General features: G+C 37.8%; 1 protein-coding gene across 1 annotated transcript in view; it reads left to right on the forward strand.

The window, feature by feature from the left end:
- Positions 1–21696, forward strand: part of MCF2L (MCF.2 cell line derived transforming sequence like) — a 1071259-nt gene that overhangs the window by 761391 nt on the left and 288172 nt on the right. The window contains exons 12-14 of the mRNA XM_044071884.1: positions 3982–4173; positions 20657–20804; positions 20931–21007. Of these exons, the coding sequence (XP_043927819.1) occupies positions 3982–4173; positions 20657–20804; positions 20931–21007 (417 nt within the window). The remainder of the gene's footprint in view (positions 1–3981; positions 4174–20656; positions 20805–20930; positions 21008–21696) is intronic.

Raw genomic sequence — 21696 nt, forward strand, 5'->3', positions numbered from 1 at the left:
AATTCCCAAAGATGGTAAAGTCCCATCAGACCCTGCTTCTTATGGACCCATTTTAATTTTAAACCATGATTGTAAGTGTTTATGTCTATGATAGCTTAAAGAATGGCAAATGTGTTGCCCAAGTTAGTAGATGTGTATTATGCTTTTTGGAGGGGAGACAATATTCAACAAATTTAATAAAATACTGATGATCCAGAGGGAAGAGCAATGTAAGAACATACTACTGTTGGTGGTGGGTCTTGATGCAGAGAAAGCATTCAACAGAATAAGCTGGGATTTTATGAATAGGGTAATGGAAGCAATTGCATTCACTGATAAAATAATATGGTTAATTAGGTGGATATATGACAGATTTCAAAAATTAATGTGTGAGGGTTCTTCTCTGATAGGTTTGTCTGAAGAGATGAAGCAGACAGGGGAGTATTCTTTCCCTATTGTTGTTTGAGTTATGTTTACAGCTATTATAGGAGAGGATAAGGGATTCTGAAATTCATGGATATGACTGGTATTTAATCAAGAAAAGTTGACTTTATTTGCAGACAGTATTACTTTGTACCTGATAAAACCAAAAAGTATCTCAGTGTTGTACAGCATTCTGAAACAGTTTCATGTTTTTTTAGGATGTAAAATTAGTGAAGACAAAACAAAAGCTATAGCTTAACACTTTGTACCCACATATGAATAGGTTCAGCAATACTCATATTTCTGGGGACATGATAAAATGACGTATTTATGAGTATGGATTAAAAGGATTCTGTTATGGCAGTCATGAATATGTGGGAAGAGATTAAAAATATAATACAAAAAATTGTGAAATTGGAAGCTCAAGTTTATGGATATGAACAGCAAGGTACAAGCAGTGAAAATGTTATTAGCCCCTTTAGCTTTAGGTACATAGCAGGCATATTTTTGTCAACCAGAGGAGAGGTTGTGGACAGTAATTAATAAATAGTTGAAATATTTTGTCTGGGAGAGGATTAGGGCAAGGTTCAAGTGGGATAAGGTGATCCTTCCAACAGAACAAGGTGTTTTTTGGATAATCTGATTTGAAGGGATATTTTAGAGATATACAGTTAAGTTTTATATACATAACACAAGCAGAAATGGAAAGGGATGATGATGAAGCGGGGTGAAATTCAAGAAATAAGGAGAGAGTGGAATTGTGGATCCAGATCCATAAGGAAAATAAAAAACAGTCTTACACAATATTATATTCAGAAAGTAGTTAAAATATTCTAAGAACTAACCTAACAAGGGAATGGAGAAAGGAGATTCTGTTGATAGGGATGATTGCAGTTAGGAATGTAAACAATAAGCAAGAAATGGCTGGAATTTACTGGAGAAAATGGCAAATAAACCAAGATGTCAGCAGAAAATAGCTAGACAGGGAGCTGTAATAGAACGGGAAGAGGCCAAGGCCTGAAGGCTAGAGACTGCTGTCCCTATCAGGGTATCGGCAAAGATTAATGGAGAGGGAAATCCTAAATGAAGTACCTACTCTGGTAGCATTTCTGGTTGAATCTGGAACAGAAGCTGCTGTATAAAAAAGCTATAATTATTAAGGCATATAAAATATTGCATGATAACTATATTAGATTGGATAAGCAAATCACACAGAAACAACAGGTTACATATGTATGCCTTCTAAATATGCAACAAAGTCTAGAAGATTTAGAATTTTTGCTTGGAAGTATTTGCATGGGTATTTTTATACCCCAAGCAGACTTCAACAATTTTTCATCTAGTAGATGGCAGATGTTGGAGGAGAGGTAAGGAAGAAAGAGATAACTGGGAGCATCTGTTTTGGGAGTGCAATGAGTTGGCAAATTTTAAAATTTCCCTACAGTGTACTCTGCCAGAAATATTGGGTTAGTAAATGAGTGTAACTAAGGAAATAATTTTTTGAACTGGGATACAGGATCTGAATTGTATAGCCATAGTATGGCCTTGTTAAGTTTAATTCTGGTGGCTGCCAAAAAAAAAAGCAATTACTAGAAAATGGAAATCAAAGTCTAAATTTGAAGTAGTCAGTACTGAAACAGAGAGATAAAAGAACTGGAAGTGGGATCTTTAGAAAAGGAAAGGAGGAAGTTACGTGAAAAAAATTGGAAATTGTGGAACAATACATGCAGAATAATGTTTTAGAGGAGGAGTGAGGTTTATGGGAAAGCAGGAATTCAATAATTTATGTAATGCTGGATTGAGGATAATTGTATAAAATAATGTATGTGATGTATAATATCTGTAACTGTAAACATGTTAACATGGTCTGTTTTTTTCAGTAAATGTATAGTAGCCTATGTCTTATGTGATAATTCAATAAACATGTTTTAAAAATGAAATAATTCAATAATCCCAAATTAAACAAAATATTTTCCTATTTTTTTTTTTAATTGCATAGATTATTCTCAGTCTTTTCTTGAATGTGAGAGTGAATACTTAGGATATGGAATGGTACCCTTCAGCAGATACAAGTTGTCAGGGAGTAAGGCTCAAGTAATAAAATGGTAGATAAGGCTAAAGATGTAAGTCTATTTTAAATAGCATCACCTTTTCCATGTCTTCACAGTGTGTAAGCATCCATAAATCTTTTCCATGCTTGTGTTTGAATGAGGCAAGTGAATCTGCTTTGCACTGATGTGGGGAGCTGAACTCTTCCCCAAAGTTGTTGTGCAAATGTGAAGTTGGTATATGTTAGAAAAATATGTAATAGTAATATGTATGCTTAGTGCATTCGAGGTTTAAAAGGGTTAATACATTTATTCTCTTCACACTGCATGAATCTGCACAGCTATTAGAAACTTAACAAGAGACATTTCATTTCTGCTAATGTCATGAAACTTAACAAGAGACATTTCATTTCTGCTAATGTCATGAAGCTTAACAAAGAGATATTCGTTTCTGCTTATGTTATGAGAAAGTATGCAGCTGTTAGAAGCATTGATAAAGGAAACAATAGATGCTTGAAAGTATAAACCATAGTCAGCATTACTTGCACCAAAGTTAGAAATGTACCGTGAATCTAGACAAAATGTAACACATGTATTAGAACTGCACAATTGAAGAATTGAAAAGTTAAAATGGGCTAAAATAAGCCCAAGGCCAGGTTGTTTTTCTCAAAATGTTTTGCAAGCTAGCAAGTAACCTAGCCCATTCAGCAGTAAGTCTAGCAACATTTTCTGTAGAACACACAGAAAGCTGTATCCAACTACGTCAGCAGTAGAATAGTAACATTTTCTGTGAGACATGAAGAGACCTGTATAAGAATAACATACTGATCACCAGAAAATCAGACGAACCTTGTGCCTGCATGCTTTGTCTCCTTGCTGCAAGTAATAAAGGGTGCCTTGCTTGAACCTAACGTGTATTGGTCTTTGAAGTTTTTTCCTTTGACAGTATATGTACATTTTGGGGCAACAGTGTGATTGCCCACCTGCAAAAAAAAAAAAAAAAGGCATTTACTTTGAGCTGTTGAATTGCTATTACACAGAACAGGCAGTTTTCAAGGTAAGTGAGGACCAGATACATGAGGGATTATCATGTTATAGTGTCTAACGCTACACGTGTAATTATGGTTGACCCCTGTGCTGACATCATGTTTTTAGTTGTGACTGATGTCATTTTGGAAGGCTGTATACGTTTATGTAGGTTTTAAGTCCATGTATATTTGCCTGGTTTAAATAGCCATGGAGTATGATGCTGCATTTTGTACTTCATTAAGCATTTGACCCATTGAAAGAGACACCCCAGGAATAAATGAAGCCAAAGGAAATTATCAAAAGTGAACTAAAATGACTGTAACATTTTTTTTTTTTTTTTTTTTTTTTTTTTTTTTAAAACAAATTTATTGTTTTAACATAACATTTTTCATACACAGATTATATATATATGTTGCAGGGTTTTATTTCTTCATTTTCAGGTTACACAATGATATGAGAAGCCTCAGATGTAATATTATCCTTTGTTTTCACATATGCTCAGGCAATGAAGTGGTGTGATGATGGAATTTACCTGCTGGCATCACAGCCTGTCGATAAGTGTCAGTCACAGGAGGGCGCAGAAACTGCTTTACAAGAGATGGAGAAGTTCTTAGAAACTGGTGAAGATTGGAAGTTGGATGAAGTGACCAAAGTTGTGAAGGACTATGAAATGATTTTAAACCAAGGACTGCTGGTAATTTGTTTATAATTCATTATATAATGATTCAATAAAAATGATGGTAAGAGTACAGTAAACAAAGATGTTACTTAACCCCATTAGATCTCAATGTAAGGAAACACTAAGCAGACTGTGAGCACTTTTCCCTCTCTTTCTCTGTCTCCCTCTCTCTGCCTCTCTTCCTACATGTACAAAAAATAGATAGGTGCATCAGGTAGGACTGACTCACTGAAAATAAATATAAGAAGATGCCTTTTTTTGAAAGCTGGTTAATACAGCACCTAATCCTATGATCCTTTTTAAGTTCTTTAAAAAACTAGAGATCTTTAAAGATAAGGAGAGTCTGATCCAAGTACTTCAGTAGAGGCACTCATCTAAACTGTCTGAAGTCTGTGAAAAGGATGATTATGGCTGGGATTCAAAGATCAATTGCATACTAAAAAGAACACAGTTGCACTGTTAACAATTCTTGCTTCCATATATGCAGATGATAACATAATAACATGCAAGTCAAAGCAAGCAGGAAAGTGACGCTATAATGACATGAAAATGAGGAAAGCTGTAGCTTGGTCAGTTAGCACTGGGAAGTCCCTTAAGTGGGATTGCCCTGACCCCCCACCCCCACCCATCATCTAGAAATTGCAGAATAAAAAAATCCAAAATCGATGACCAAAAACAGTTATGAACGTGTGCACACTACTGAATTCATTCAGTTTGTTTGAGTGGCTGCAATTGTACTTGCAACCAACCTGCAACTCATCTGACATGCTGACTATGCCCCCAAACAGTAGCTTCCTTCACTCTGTTTTAGCTATTGTACTGCAAATGCATATGTGGTGAACATTTGTAGTTGTAATTTCTGTAAATTGTACAGAAATCTGACCCAGATTATAAAAGGACAAAGCATGGCAAAATTCTCAGTTGTAAGTAACAAAAGTCCTCAGGATCACAACGGCAGTCACGCAGATGGTAGTAGATATTAATGAGACCGGTTCCTTAATGTTGAGAATTTCCAAGGCTTTTGCCTCTAGAATATTGAAAGATGCTCTGTATTATGCTTCTCTATGTGGATGAGCATGTGTGGTTTCTTAAAACACCACAGGAGAGAGACACCAGTATACATTGCCTATTTCCCGGAGGTATTGAGTGCCATAGATTACATACATGCAGCAGTAAACGTCGCAGGTGGCCACAGGTACAGTGGTATATGAACAGGAAAGGCTGTCATTCCTTGAGCAGCCAGGTAGTTTGTGAGGCACATGGGATACTTGCCCATATAATGCACACAGGGTATACTGCCTTCATAAGAACTAAAAGACATGTACAGGGATAACTTGTTTTAATATCATAGGCTGCCTTTTAGATGCACACATGGGACATGCTGATACGCATACTCATACTGCTAGTCTTAAATAAACTGAAGTCAGAAGTAAGGGTGACCATCATTAGGAATGCAGACAAAGGCAGTTTATATTCATCAGCAGAAGACAATGTATCTCATTTGTGGGAAAGGCCAGAAAGTTCTGCTATTCCTGCAGGTAGCACTGCCTAGATCTACATCATAGCTTGCTATGATGTGGCATACACAAAGTGTCATATTCTCTAACTATGCAACTTTATTTCTCTTTGTGCAGTGCATAGCTAAAAGAAGGGAAGTCCAAGAATGTCTATGAATCATTTCATTCTGATGTTATTCATCTGAAACACAAAGGGCGATTGTATTTCTGTATGCCTCTGGCAACCTGTGGCCATGTGTTCATGCAGGAGGCAAGTGTGAGTATACATGTCATGTTTCTAAGCAACAGTGAGTTGTACTACCTGTGATTCAAAAGTTATGTATTTTGCATAAGAAATAGGTTACCATGTTACCTCTCGGGAAGGTGCCTCCATTTTTTAAGGATATGTATATGGCTATGACAGATGGTACATGACACAAAGCAAGATCATGCCCTGGCATCTTAATGGATAAGTTAGCCGTTAGGCCCCTGTGATGGTTCATTTTAAAATCTAATGCTTGCTATGAACTGGATGAGGTGTTCATGTTAGTCACTTGAATTACCAGGCAGATGAGCAGCACAGATATTGGTATGATGACCTGCAACAATGCTATCTTAATGATCTCCATATATGGGAGTGGTGGATAGGCATCAACATTACAAACTGTATTGTATTGAAATTGGGTTGCCTTTTTCTGTTTCTGGAGAACTGTTCTTGCTTGTAGCAGATATTTGTCACAGAAACATCTGTGGTGGTCTTGTATTAAGTGAAGGTGGTGGTGGAAGGTATTGTACTATTTCAGCTACATTTAGTGTGGAGTCCTGCAGGGGCTTGTTATGTTAGGAGGTATGTTGCACCACCTCAGGGTGCCTGCCTATTACATAATCTGTACCTCTGTGAGTACCAGGGTCATATAACTGTATACATCTCTTAATTTATGCATAAAGGTGGGTACCCGCCTGTCTACTATGTCTGTGAAGCAGATAGTGGAACATAATAATTGGACTCTTGCTTGTACATGTCGAACCGGCATCTTACCTTACACCTGACATAACCTCTTTCTCCATTAACATAAGCAGAATGAGATGTGACCTGAGTCATCCACTGCAGCAAGCAGGAAAAACTGGTAGTCTCACAGGATTAATTATACTGATAAATGCTGACCTGTGTTAAATGTATTCATTCCACTGGCAGGTTGGTACTTTTATGACAGATTGCCCATTTTGTCTCCTCCATGCAGCTTCACAAGGTAGATGTACAGCAGGCAGTTCAACTGCAGCCTTCCTTGCTTTATCTGTAACTGGGGAGGGTGTTGATGATGGCATTGTTGATGAGAGTATGTCATACAAGGGAGCTTTCAACTTCTCACAAACAGTTAGCCTGGATCAAGGATGTCCAGCCACAACCGGAGCAGGACGTGGAGGCTGCAGTGCTCAGAACAGTGAGCAGGCACCTGGCCAGAATGGAGATATTCCTTGTGCAAATTGCAGATTCATTCCCCCAGCATGCCCAGACCATCTTTCCACCAGAGGTGAATGTGGTCATACCATCAGCCACCCTGATTCATGAGCTACTGATGGATAACACTAATGTCCCTCTGGGCTTTGGTAGCAAACATTATACTGTTACTTGTACCTCACACTATCCTCAGCCTGGTGAACCTCCTATTTCTTGTATCAAGCCTCATATGATGTGTATGCATATCCTCCCTCATCAGCATTTGCCAGCCCTTGTCTCTGTTCATCCCCTGTTTCCCCTGTCCTAGTGTGTCCACATCCACTTCTGTTTGTCTGCGCTTTTTAGAGGGCTGTGTCTGCCCTCACACACTAACTTTATTTTTTATTAATATTTGTTTAGGAGGGTAGTGCACTGACCTCAATGGACCATTTGCAGGTACAGCCCAGGTGTATAGTATCACATAAGAAATGACAAAAAATATTTACAGATCCAAGGATATGATAAAAAACTGGTTCCTATTATAACCTCAAACTTGTAAAAGTTCGAATGTCACATGCTCGACACCATATGATCGAACTGTTACAAGTTTGAAGGTTAAAACAAATGGCTCCGTACAGTGCAGAATGGGAAGATTTCCCTTTTCTACACTGAAGTACGATCTCAGAGTTGGTATATTTAAGTAGCGGGGGTGTGGGGGGTGCTCTGGGGGCTTGTCCCCTGCTCAGAGTATTTAGGTAAGTTTTTCTTTTTTTTATCTTTTTTATTATATATTCGATGTTTCAAACTTCTGTGATATGGTGTCGATCATATGAGGTTCAAAGTTTTGAAACTTCGAGTAAATAATATAGACTCTAAAAAACATACACACACATTTACAGATGCAAGAACATGCTACAACATTAAGTTCAAGAAGCAGTTAACAATGTCAAAACATGGATGGAAAAATATAATTATGCTTAGCAGAGCTTTATGGATAAGATGTGGCCATAATGACCGAGATGGCTTATGCTACAGGGGTAGCAGCATATCATATATAGAGAGGTATGAAGACATTAGAAGAGGCAAGTGAGAATAATTGCAAGGAAGGACTGCATGGGGAGAAGATATAGAAAAAGTGTGAGAAGCACACAGAAGGAAGAAGAGTAGAAAGGTGAAGAAGGATGAGAGAGATGCAAAGAGAAGAGGTAAGTAGGATGAATGAAAGGCAATAAGTAAAGGAGATGACAAGATGAGGTAAAGAAGGATGAAACAAGGTTAAAGGAGTGTGTGAGAGAGCTGCAGGGTTCATGTAATGTGAACTGAGTGCAGCTGCACTTTGTTTGGATGAAGAGGTGCTCCTTGAACTCCTGTCCCCCCAAAAAAAATTGATGCCATTTCCCCCACATTACACATTCCTATTTGTTGTCCTCTTGTGCATCCCTCTATTTGCTGCCTTCCCAGTTTCCTACTTTTGAGTACATTTTCTTCCTCCCTTGCTATACATTTGAGAGGAGTCCAACTGTAGTTGAAATTACCTATCTAGCTGTATATAGAAATATGCACTGTCAAGGAATGCACTGACACACAGCATAGGCTCTACAAATACCTATATAGCTGTATATACACATATGCACTGTCAAGGAATGCACTGACACACAGTATAGGCTCTACAAATACTGGTTTATTCCAAAATATTATTTTCAGGTCTTGAGAAATTCGCACGAGATGGAGAACAGCTACTGTATAGATTGCATCTTCTGTTCTGAATGCATGTTTTACTGTATGGATAGGCCTGCCTATTTGCCACACTGATGAATTACATAGAGCAGAGTGTGGCTGTCTGCATAAAACCACTGAATATGCCATTTTAGATATTTAGTGTGTATGTTGCAATGCTGCATTACCAGGCTGTGCATGAGCTGCATACAGTAAGTGTATATTTCTGTGAATCCCAGCTTGTGTGTTTTCCAGAAAGTCAAAACAATGAAAACTTTTACTCTGCAGTAAAACTACTATGTGCCGTGGGATGTTTTACCATCTCAAAAAATGTTGCAGAAGAGAGATGGAGCTTTCTCAGTGTTTTAGTACATTGGAACTTATTACTTTACATATCCTGTCTTTATCTTTTAGTAATGGGACTAAAAGAAGACAGCAAAGGAGTGTTCTGTGTTTCTTTTTCACTTTTCTCTTTTCTCTGATTGTATGTGTCCTCAGCTTCAGTATATTTAGGGAGCAGGAGCAGTAGCGTGGGAGTAGGCTTGCCCCTCTGCAAAAGAGGGTTTAGCAGCAATCTAGTGTGGTTGTATGGGGCCGTAGTAATTCATTTTTAATTTTCATTCCTCATTTGGGGGATACAAGAGTAACCATATAAATCTTTCTTCAGTCTTTGGAAGGACAATGTATTGTACCTAATTATTTGTGATAAACTTGTACAAGAGAATATCTCTGTACTTCACAAAAGCTGCATTGTTTTGTACAACAAAAGAGTGCTGTGTTTTCCTTCCTAGACTAAAAGAGTGAGGGAAAACTAAAATTCAGCAATGACAGTTTTGGTGAAGAACACTTTAAAAAGTATATCTGTGTATAATACCTGTGAATTTTACAAAAGCTGCTTCGTTTTGAAGAGCTAAAGAGTGCTCTTTTTGGTTCTAGTTTGAGTAAGAGAGCAAGAAAACCTTGAATTCAGTAGTCACAGATGTGGAGAAGTGTAGTTTAGCACAGTTTATAAGCAGATAGGTAGATGCAGACCATACCTCTCAATGTCTTAGCATAAGACATCTGAGCAAAGCCAAAAATAAAGGGAGGGACATAGGCCCAAAAATAGAGACAGATTTTAAGTATTGCTGTTATAAACTTGAAAACATGATAGATAGTAGGTTTTGTATTGTCATTTTCTGATGGTTATGTCTGAAACTCAAACGTATGTCCTTATTTAATTACTTCAGTTCTCACTGACTTAGCAGAATAATACAAATTTTATAAGGAACGAACTATCAAAAATCTGGACATTCGGCACAAATCTGGACTGTTGAGAGGTATGATGCAGATGTTGTGTCTTTCGGCTTTTCCCGGTTAGGGGTCGCCACAGCGGAACTCCAGTCCGCTAATGATTGGCAGTAGACTTTTACGTGCCGAGTTGCCAGCCATGACGCACAACCTTCAAACGAAGGTACACCCATTCACGCATGTCTCCACACAGAAGACACTTTAGCTGGGAATCGAACAGGACAACGTCTTACTGTGAGGCGACAACGCTACTGCAGCACCACAATCGCAGTTGAGAGGTATGATGCAGATACATTAGTAAACTGGCACACACATACACAGAGCATACTTCAAGAATAGAAATGTAAGGAATTTAGGTAAATTGTAGAAATGTAAGCTTGTTTTAGAAAAGAGATATCGAAATTAAGAAAAACTTCTTACATGAAATAATCTAAAGCGCTGTTTTAGTAAAGAAGAAGGATCATGCTGTAAAACAAGTCACGAAGAGAATCAGGATGGTAAACTCTTATTTTAATCAGTGCTTTGTAACATCCTGCTGATGTGCTTTTAAAGCTGTTTACATCTCTTTTCAGCTCATTCCAGTAAATAGCTGCACTGTTTTTGCCAGTTAAGTGGTCAGCCTTTTGCAATTAAATCATGTTTTTTTATGGAAGAATTGGAACTCAGGCTATGTTGTATAAGTTGTGATTGCTTCCAGGCAAGGTAGCAGTTTGAGTGAGGGACAAGAGATATTCATTAAGCCTGCACTTTAGGTTTGCTAGTTTCAAGATACTCATCAACAGAGCTAAGTGGCTGAAAAGAAAATCCCTCACCCTCCCTTTCTGTTGTTGTGTTTTTAAACCCAATGTGTCTGTTGTTGTCTGCGTATTATGTTAATCTGACCATACAGTTCTCTCCTGCTCCTTTGTCATTAAGCACAAAAGTAATTTTGTGAAATCATCACTTTAAGCTATTTAAATGCTAGTGTATTCTACCATAATTACATACACTCCATTGTATTTATTTTTCTAGTCAGAACACCTACACACTGGACAGGATGGAAAATCAGCCTAATAGTTTTTCTTGTGTTGTCAGCATTTTAGCACTTTATTTCCTAAGACAGTGTACAAATTGCCTTATGCTCACAGATAATGAATTTATTCTAAAAACATTAGAAGTTCCGTCTGTGAGAGGTCTCAATGCATAACCGAGTTGGAGGTTACTCTCTCACCCAACAGATTCATATACCACAAGACTTTATTAATTAAACCAAATGCCTCATGCTATATGCTGAGGTTGTAAAAATCAGTGTCTACATCTCCTAGAAATAGGATTTTGTCTCAGCATAAATCAGGCCACTCATCCACTTCATGCTTTCTTACTACAAAGAGTCACCCTGAGCAAAAGCTCTCCAAATCTACCAGTCTGAAACACAGAAGCAATAGAAACATTTTAGTGATAGGTGACTCTACTGTCAGTCCACTGACTCACCACAGACACTGCTGGACAAGGAGAGGGTTACTGTATACAAAAGCATTTCCAGCATTATAGGGTCCTAAGGTCATTAACTCCTGACAAGATTATCATATGGTACTGGTAAATGTAGGAATGAATGACCTGAGATGTGAGATTCCAAAAGGCATGGATAGAGACATATCAGACCTTTCCATGCATGTTACAAATGCAGGTAAGACACTTTTCCTGAGTGCAAGCCTTCCTTCACCTTGAATGATGCCTAGATATAAAGAAAAGATAATTGTTTTCAATAATTGGTTAAATGGCTGGTGTCATTCCAGGGGTTTCCATGTGATTGCACTATGAGATGAGATGTGTGACAGTCCAGCTTGCTTCAATTAAGATGACCTGCTCCTCTCATTCAAAGGCTTCTGTATACTGGCTAAAGCTTTTGTTGTCCCTACTGTTTGGTACAGTAGACCAGTTGATGGACATTCTAATCTGACTGCACTTGGAAAGCGTCCTTCTGTGTCATTATTCACTCTGTCTATAACTGGATTTTGCATTTTTCAAATCTTTAGACCCAATGATAATTGTGGTGGAGATTTCATATTTGTTAAGGAAAATATTACCTTCAAGCAAATCCCTAGAAACTGACAAAATGAACACATTGACCAACAGATTACTCTAGACGAGATTAATTCTCAATACACAGCCCGTTGAACACCTTCTTTGTTCCCTGATGACCACATATGATTCCTCAGTGTTCTAAATGACCTCCCATTTAGTAAAAACTCCATTATACTGGGTGACTTTAACTACTGCTGGGACATTTATACTTCCAAAGTAGGATACACCCAAAAATTCCCAGACATTATAAAGGAAAAACTATCTTGAACAGTCGGTAAACCAATCTACTAGTGGACACAGTAATCTTGACCTAATTCTTCCAAATATGGCTGCCTCTAGCAATACTCCGGTGGTAGGTCCTTTGCCAATGAGGTCTGACCACAGTCTTGTGACTTTTGTTCTTTAAACTTCCAAAAGTCCCTACACCAAACCCTGCTGAATTCAAAGGCTACAGACATGCATGCTAATCTCAGCATAATCTATGATTAAATATCAAAATTCACTCATGATACCTGAACTATGTGCAACAAGCTACACTAAAGAATCATATGCCCATTTAGAAAAATGCATAGAGCAATCTGTACCAGAACCGGTTATCATGGAAAATTCAAAAATAAACCATCCTGAAACTCCTTAAACAGCAGATTCAGACACCTTTTTTGTAAAGGAAAATATCATAAGCATTACTAAAATTGAAAATACTATGAGGTTCACTAAAGGAGCCCATGAACTTATAAAACCTTCTTTAGCTATGTTATAAAAATAAGAAACTAGCATTTATACCCAGGCCTCTGCTGAAAATAGGCTCTGTCCTAGTCAGACTTTCCCAGTCAACAAATGATAAATAAATACATAACTACTTTACATTCCTCTGAACTTGTTGATAATGATACCTCATATTCTGACCCAACAGACAGTGCCAATATCTTTTGAAACAAATTTAATGCCAGTTTCACCTTGAGACTTTGAGCCAAAGCCCTGAAACACCTGTATTCCATATCCCACTAATTATTTCTAAAGATTATTTATTAAAATTGGTAACCAAGATCAAAAATACATCCTCCATTGCACTTGACAATGTACTTGATTACTTAATTAATAGTTTTAAAAGTATCGTTACAGACCCACTCCTTAAATTGTTTAGCTACTGGTTTCACCCTGATCATTGAGGCCCCATGTTGATGATCCACCTCCATAAGTGTAAATTACAACTGTCAAGGAATTACAGACGTATCAGTCAAACAAGCCTCACCTGCAAAGCCATGGAACATATTATAACTAACCTAAAAAAATACAGTATCAAGAATATTATTCGACTCAATCCCCCAATAGTCTTTCTTTTTAGGGGGCGGATCTTGTCTACTGAGTCTGGTGAACTTCTTTGAAAGTGTTACTGAGGCTGTAGATAGAGACCAGGTGCAACATACACAGCATATCTTGACCTTTCCAAGGCCTTTGAAACCATTCACCATGCTGGCATCATACAGAAACCAAACGCTTTAAAAATTGACACAAATCTGGTAAGATCGATAGCAAATGGCTACAAGACAGAACCCAAATGGTGCGAGTTACAGGTGCAATCAGAAAATGTAAATGTGGCTAGCATTCTCACTCATGGTTTAGTCAGGGCTCAGTCATGAGACCTGTCATTTTGGGCTTTAGTTCTCAAGCAGAGAACCAAGACCTCTGGATAGCAAAGCTTTCAAATTACTTTAAACCATCCCAAATGAAATCCCCATAGTAGACTCTTGGAGCACTAAAAATGGGTTTGAACTGAACACAAAAAAGTGGAGTATCATCACTTTGGGTAGGTACACCCCCCCTCCCCTCATCATTCTGTATAGACAACACACCACTACAAAATGAAAATGGAGTCACTGGACTTGGATTGAAAAACACCACCTCATTTGACAATCATGTGACAATAGGTGTCAGGAAATCCTTTTATTCAGCTTAGCTAATTGCAAATGGAATTTATAATCATACTGTACATTGGGTTCAGTGCTCCTTTCGGACTGTTTATCACTAAACATACCAAACATGTAGAAAGAACCCAGAGGTTTCTAACCCCCAAAAAATCACAGTTATAAATCCTTGAGCTATCAAGAAAGGCTGGAAGCTTTATCCCTTTATTCTGTGTCTTGCATATTTTTGCATAAAGAGCACTGTTTAGCTTACTGTGTCAGTAGAGACCCATTTGTCTTGACTTCCTGTATTTCTGTAAGTCCACCAGCACTTGAACCAGGGAACTAAATCTTCACCAATAGATAAGTAAAACATGGTGGAGGGATAGGTTTAGAACCCAGCACCTCCCTAAGCTATGTAATACACTTCCCTTGCATATTAATCAGTGCAATTTACTGTTATCCTGTAAACATAACTCAGATGACTGGCTGGGTTTTTACAAATTTACTCTGAAATTATGTATGACTTTCCCGGAGAAAGGAAGTGCAGCCTAGGGAAGGGCAGTTAGTAGCCTTGGAATATCTATCAGTCTAAAAGGAGCCAAATACTGTTATTTTCCTCATAACTCAAAACTCCGGTACTGTTTTCTGCTAAAGCATGTTCATACTCCATCTTCGCCTCTGAAAAAATATCCAGTATTAAATTGACTGCATCTGAAAGTGAGAAAATAACGTTCAAAAATAAATAAATAAAATGAGTCCACACCCACGTAAATAATGGCACACCATAATTTGCATAGTAATCTATGAGCTCAGTATACTTAGAAACCACAGACTTATTTTGGATTGTAACATCACAGTCCCTGCATAAAAATATTTTCCCTATACAGCAGCTACCAGTGCACAATAATCAACACAGTGTTTATTATGGAAAGTCCATTATTAGCATTAGTACTCTAGACTTCTAGAATCAGCAGGGTCAAATAAAACAAGTCTTCCTTCTTGCTCACAAATTCCAGATATCCCCACGATTCTCCACTTGAGCATTGAAGTCTCTCAGCAGAACTATAAAATCCGTAGATGGTACAGTATCAGGTCCCATGTAGGTTTTGTAAAAAAGAATTGGAAACAGTCACGCACCTTGCTGCTGGGTGTGATATCCTAATGGCAGAGGGCCTTTACACTGAAAGACACACTAATGTGGCAAGATTATTGGTTTAGGGATTGTTGCAAACACTACAAAGCATTATAGAGAATGATGAAATGTCCATCACATGGGATCACCCATTACCAACAATTCAAAAAATAGACCCAAGAAAACCAGATATAGTATTCCAAGAAAATGACATGAAAAGTAGCAAAGATCATTGTTATTGCTGCAGTTAATTATTACTTGTTTCATGTACAGAGATATACAATGTCAAAAAATATAATTTTTATTTTTTATTTTTTTATATTTTTATTTTTAACATTTGTTGACCAGGAAAGTCCGACTAGGTTCCACAGTCAGGGAGAAATGCAGGCAGAAAAGAGAGTAATGTGAAAGAAAGATGCCCATACAGTTACAATAGTAGTAGGAGAAATGGGTCTGATCAAAAAAGAATTTACAGTTGTATTTAGATATGCTGCCAATACATGTAACTCTGTATGAATTGCAGGAGGAGTCATTTCTAGGCACATTATATGGGCTACAAAGAGCTGTTTGGCTAACACCAAAGATTGAAACAATACTAATTTCATGAACTTTAATTATACCCTGACTTGAAAATAGGGTCCTTTCCCATCATGGTATTAGAAAAAAAAGATATGAAGAAATTAAAAAGAGAAAGGTCATATACTCCAAATAGCTGTTGAGGGTACATGCACAATGACTAAAAATAGTTTTCCTTTTAGTGACTTTGAGGTGAAATGAGGTGATCCTCATATTTTCTTGTACAAACTCCAAATGGAGCATCATCCAACCACAGGACTTGTGACTATCTTTACATCTGTCTGATGTCTTTACTGTGTGTCATCTCCTTAATAAGGGAGAGACTACCCAAGTTTGAGGATTCTGGTTCCAGCATCTATGCGGTCATAGAGGTAAAGCCGAATAAATCTAACTGATAATTTTCAACATCTCAGCTCCGCTCCAATTTCTTGCCCAAATGTGAACTGACATTTGTTTCAAGAACAAGTCTGCATTTCTGTATTAATCCAGCCTCCTGATATCTGCCATTTCATTGGCATCACAACTGACTCGCACCATTCACCTTCTGAGTTTTGAGCACAAATGATGGCTCTTGTGCAACCTTTCATATTGATCACAGCTGGGGTGTGTATATCATCTGTTATCCAGGTCTCTCCAGCAAATGACATCTTCAAGCCTGGCTCCATGGTCGAGTCCTGGACTTTTTGTCAGACCTCTTCTCTCTGTCCTCTTTGCCATTGGTGATCATACCATAAAGCTCTAGACGTCCTGTCTTTGAGGATCACAAGAGCAAACAAACTCCTTTACCATGATAAGGTTGCCGTACCATGGGGATCCTTCCCTCCTTTCATATCGCATAATGCTCAGCTTTCTTCTGCCTCTCCAGTTCCAGACTAAACAAATGAATATAAACCTTATAAAATTAGAAAGATGAGGCAGTATGATGGAGGGAATTATGGTTCCAGCAGCTAGAGCACATCATATTTAGTGTTGTGGTAATTATCCATAATGTTTAGAGCTCCAGCTGCATAAAGTGATAGGCCTTTACCTTACTAGCTCAGCTTCTTATTGGCTACCTTAATGGATCATGGCTTTAATCACTGTGGCTCCAAACGAGATCCTACATTAGGAGTAATATCTAACTTTAAACTGTTTAGTGAAGGTATTCAAGACTGATGAAGTAACCACAGCACAGAGATCATCAGAGTAATTTTTCAAAAGAAGGCAAAGGAACTGGTGACAGCTCTGTTAGAATGTCCGTTGGGACAAACAGCAAAATCTTAAGTCACTTGTAAAAGCGCTATTTCATAATTTTCTTGGTTTTGTTTTGGTCATTTTTATGTATGGAGATCACTGTGCAGTACAATACCATTTCTTTTTCTTGGCTTGTTCCACCTCCTCACTAACAGTTGAGTTCTGTCCTTCAAGATGCTCCTTGTATCTACTCATTCCCCTTGGTGGAAGACCTTCAGCTCATTAATTCTCTGGTTGCAAAAACTAACTGAATCGTGAGGGGAAGGCATCATCTGCAAGAGAAACATTTGTATTTTCTTGCATTAAACCTTTTCCTGCCTTTGCACTTATCCAGTCACATCTAAGAGATTGATGTACAATGGGCTTTTGCAAGGTGTGTCCATGCCTCTGCATGAAATGTAATCAGCTGGTTATGTCCATACCATGTGTACAGCACACACTGTGGAAATACTTATCTCCAACATGGATTTAGTCACAAATGTCATGCCTGGACACATGCTTCCAACCCCTCCCTCCAAAGAAATATTAACAGGCAAAGCCTCATTATTCTTCTGCTCCCTGCACTAGCTAGAACAGGTGCCTGAGACTGTATAATCAAACTCTGGTCTCCTGGGTCATAGTCAGGACTTTATTCCTGTACACCAATGGAGTCAGCTTCTGTCTACATAATACTTGAGCTGTATGTATATGTCAGTACTGTAAAGAAGGTACTTAAACTGACTGGAATATTACAAGAGGAAGACAGGGAAAATAAACAACTTGCTCTGATTAGTTTCAGAAGCTATTTTAACCTGTACGAAAGGGCTAAGTATGTAAGGAGGCTCCATCTTTATAAATGGAAAAGTAAGGTGGTCATAAAGAATACATTATATCTCCAGAATGTCCTTACTAGAGGTTACTACAATTAGAAACAAGGTCTTCCATGAAAAGATGTTCAGATCTTTTGATGTAGACAGAAGAATGAGCCCCCCCCCCCCAAAATAAAAACAAATAAACTTTCAAAGGTGGATGCCCTTCACCAGTGGTTTCAGGAAAAAAAAATACCCCTCAAAAATGTATTATGAGGTCTGAAAAAGGCCATGGACATAAAGCCATGAGAAATGTGAACATTAGAAATGGAAATGTACATCATGACTAGAGAGATTGAGGGACTCACCTATATGGTTTGGTCATAATCCTGTCATGAAGAAAATGAGATACGGGATAGTCAAAGAGAAATGTGTGGAGCACTGTAAATCATGTTTTCCTTGGCCAGAAGGGAGCTATCAAGAATTGTCCTTGCCCCGTAGATTTTCATCAACAGAATTCATTTTGTTAACAGTGCAAAAGAGGAGAGAACAGAGAAAACCCTGAGGACAAGGCATTCTGAGAAGTTTGGTTGGGAGGTAGAAAATTTTTGATTCTTCTTACATATGTCCATCCAATAAGGTGACTACATACAGGAAAACGTCCAAAACTTTGCACGTCTGCTGTAAAATCATCATATGAGATGAAATTCTGCAAAGTCACCACAGACCCATATGATGAGTACTGTCAGTGTTTTGTACTGTTCTGTCTGAGACCACCCATCCTGCATTCCTAATTTGTGTTCTTTGCTCCATGTCCAAGATCATGTACTCTCACCTCCTGAATCCATGGTCACTGCTGCATATCTAGGGTCTTTCTTTCTTTCCTCCTGAATGCATGTTAATTTTTCTTTGTCAAGTGTCATCCACTGGCATCTGCTGAGTCCTTGTTTACAACTATGAATGATGTATCATTTGTTCTTATCTGAAATCGTGTCATTTCCCTATGTCCAGGGACATCCTCTCTCACTTTCTCAATTTGTGTTCACTTCTACCTGTTGTAGGTCATCTAGACTCACTTACTGAAGTCACTGGATCATCCATTTTCATCTCATGAATTCACGTTCACTCCTCCATGCCCCGAGTCATCCATTCTCACCTCTTAAATGCATGATTATTATTCTGTGCCCAGGCTCATCCACTCTCATCTTGTGAATCCTTGCTTAATTCCACATGTGATGGGTTGTTTGCTCATATCTTCCCAATAATTTTGTCCTGTATTATCCACTCTCACCTCCTGAATTCAGGAGCATTTGTCTGACTCAGGGCTAATACATTTACACCTCCTGAATTCAAATTAACCTGTGCTGGATCATCTATTCTCACCTGATGACTTTATGTTCCCCTCTCATGTCCTGGGTCATCTATCTCACCTTTTGAATTTACATAAATTTCTCTAACATATCCTGGATCATCTGCTCTCACTTGATGAGTTCATGTTCCCTTTTCCTTGTCCTGTGTCATCCACTCTCACCTTTTGAATTTATATACATTTCTCATTTTCAATGGACAGGAACTCTCATTTCCATAATTTGTGTTCACTGCTTATTTTCAAAGGGTGTTCACTTTTGCTTCCTGAATTTGTGTCTGTTCATTGTATGGAGTCATCTGCTCTCAACTTGAGTTCATCCACTTTGTATTTTGCCAGGAATCATCCCTCACTTTCTAAATTCAGTTAGTCCATGATATCTGTGGTCACTCCCAGCACTATCATCTGCCTCCCTGTCATGTGGAACATTTGTCAGTTCTTAGTGTAGGTGCCCCCTGATTTCCATGGTCTGAGGTTTGGACCAGTTATTGCCTTTGTGATTATATTGACCTGTGCCCATGTAGTCTTTTTCACAATGCTATGATTGCCCCTTACATTCTAAAGATCGAAAGGGATAAGCCATATGAAAAGTTTTACTCCAGAAGGAGAATATTGTAGATGAGTGACCAGACAAAATATATTTTTTTGTAAAATGACATACCTTAATTCATCTATGTATGCTCTCAAGAGAGGGTAGATGCCAGTATTTCAACAGAAGAGGTGCAAGGGATTTGTTTGGGGGTAAAGAGTTCATTGCAGTATAGTCTCAAGAGTTACTTGCATTACAGTCTCAATGACCATCCATGCAACAGTTTCTAGGGAAGGTTTTTGTTAAACTGTGTTGCTAAACCTCTGGAACTTAAACATAAGGGAGCATAGATAAGCAGTCATGACAAGCTTACCTCACGTGCAAACTAAGTGAAACTCATCCAACTATCATCGAAGTTCCTGCAAGGGCCAATTGGAAAGCCTGCATAAATTGTCATCTGATTGTACCGACTGCTTTGCCCACATCCCGTGGAAGAGTTTGAAGAAAAGAGGTATAGAGAAGGAAAATATTTGGTTTGGGAAGGATTGGAGTATTATGAGATTCATGATAAGTAGTAGCAGGGAGCAGCAGAAGGCAGATAATCCAACATGTATGCATGCATGTACATGTATAGAAGACTGTATAACAATATTAATAATATATTAATGTTGTATATTTTAGTTTTGAGATGTTTTGCTGCCTTGAAATTAAGATTTAGAAGGCATTGCTAGAAACTCTGTTTAATTATATGCAGAGCATTGTAAAGTACATTACCTTTGTTAACCACTAGCTTGTTTATTAAATTTGGGTGATTTGAATCTGTGTCTTTAAGTTTCACTAGCTTTATGTGTCATACTTTAAACTGTATGTTGTTTTTTGATGTCATCAGATGAGATTGCAGTGCGTAATTTCTTTTATAGACATGATTTGAAAAATGAGTACTGTAAATGTTTCTCTTTTCAGGAACATGTCCAAAAAGTTTTTCAGAAGCAGGCAAGTATGCAGGAGATGTTTGAGAAAAGACGCATGAGTCTTAAGAAACTTGCAGCAAAACAAACAAGACCAGTTCAGCCTGTGGCACCCCGACCAGAGGCCATCAAGTCTCCAACAGGTATTTATATCTCTTTGCTGTTTTGTGGATTCTACCAGATATGAGCACAAACTAGTCTACATAAGTATTTCTGACTACTTAACACATCCTCAACTTTTTATTCTTTGTTTCTTTTTTTTCCTCAAGGTATTCATAGGTCACCTCCATTCTGTTCTAGTCAAGAACCAAATAATTTACATAGAAGAGTTATCAAAAGGACAAAGGTATAGGACAATACCTTTCTGTGAATTATGCATGCGTATGCTTTATACCTTTTGATAGTATTCTAGATACAGTTACATATTTAAAAAGTGTGTCATCAAATTACCTGCTTCTATTTTACTGTAGTCACTGGTTAGATTTGCTGCAGTTGTTTCTTCCATAGCTTATTTTAGAAATAGGCATGTGGCAGTTTTCACAGCTGTCACTGCATTATCCTCTATGCAGAGTAGCATGAAATAGACTACTGTTGCCTAAATATCACATTTTTTCAGTTTACATAGAACCTGCTTTTTCTGTTTTATATGTTTACCTATACCTATGTCTATAATATATGTGTGTGTATTAAAAAAAAACACAAACAAACTACGGAGTCATCAAGAAAGTAAGGTAAAACTGAAAATCCACAAAAAACCTTACTCAAAGGACTACTACCAGCACAATTCTGAAACAAACAAACAAAAAAAAAAAAAACACCAGAAAAATTAGCACTTTTGTTGTTTTATTGTGAATGTAAGCACTACATCAGAAAAATCTGCTGTACAACACATGATCATTTAAATTCTATCAGTTAGTCTGATGTAATGAACTACAACCCAATAGGAATGCTTAGAACATTTTAAACTGAGACCATCTAAGTTTAAAGAAACAAGCATTTATAGCAGGTGTTATATGGTATTCACAACACCTAATA

Source organism: Protopterus annectens, chromosome 5.part0 (genome assembly GCF_019279795.1).
Source record: "Protopterus annectens isolate FY-2018-M chromosome 5.part0, PAN1.0, whole genome shotgun sequence".
Classification (NCBI taxonomy): domain Eukaryota; kingdom Metazoa; phylum Chordata; order Ceratodontiformes; family Protopteridae; genus Protopterus; species Protopterus annectens.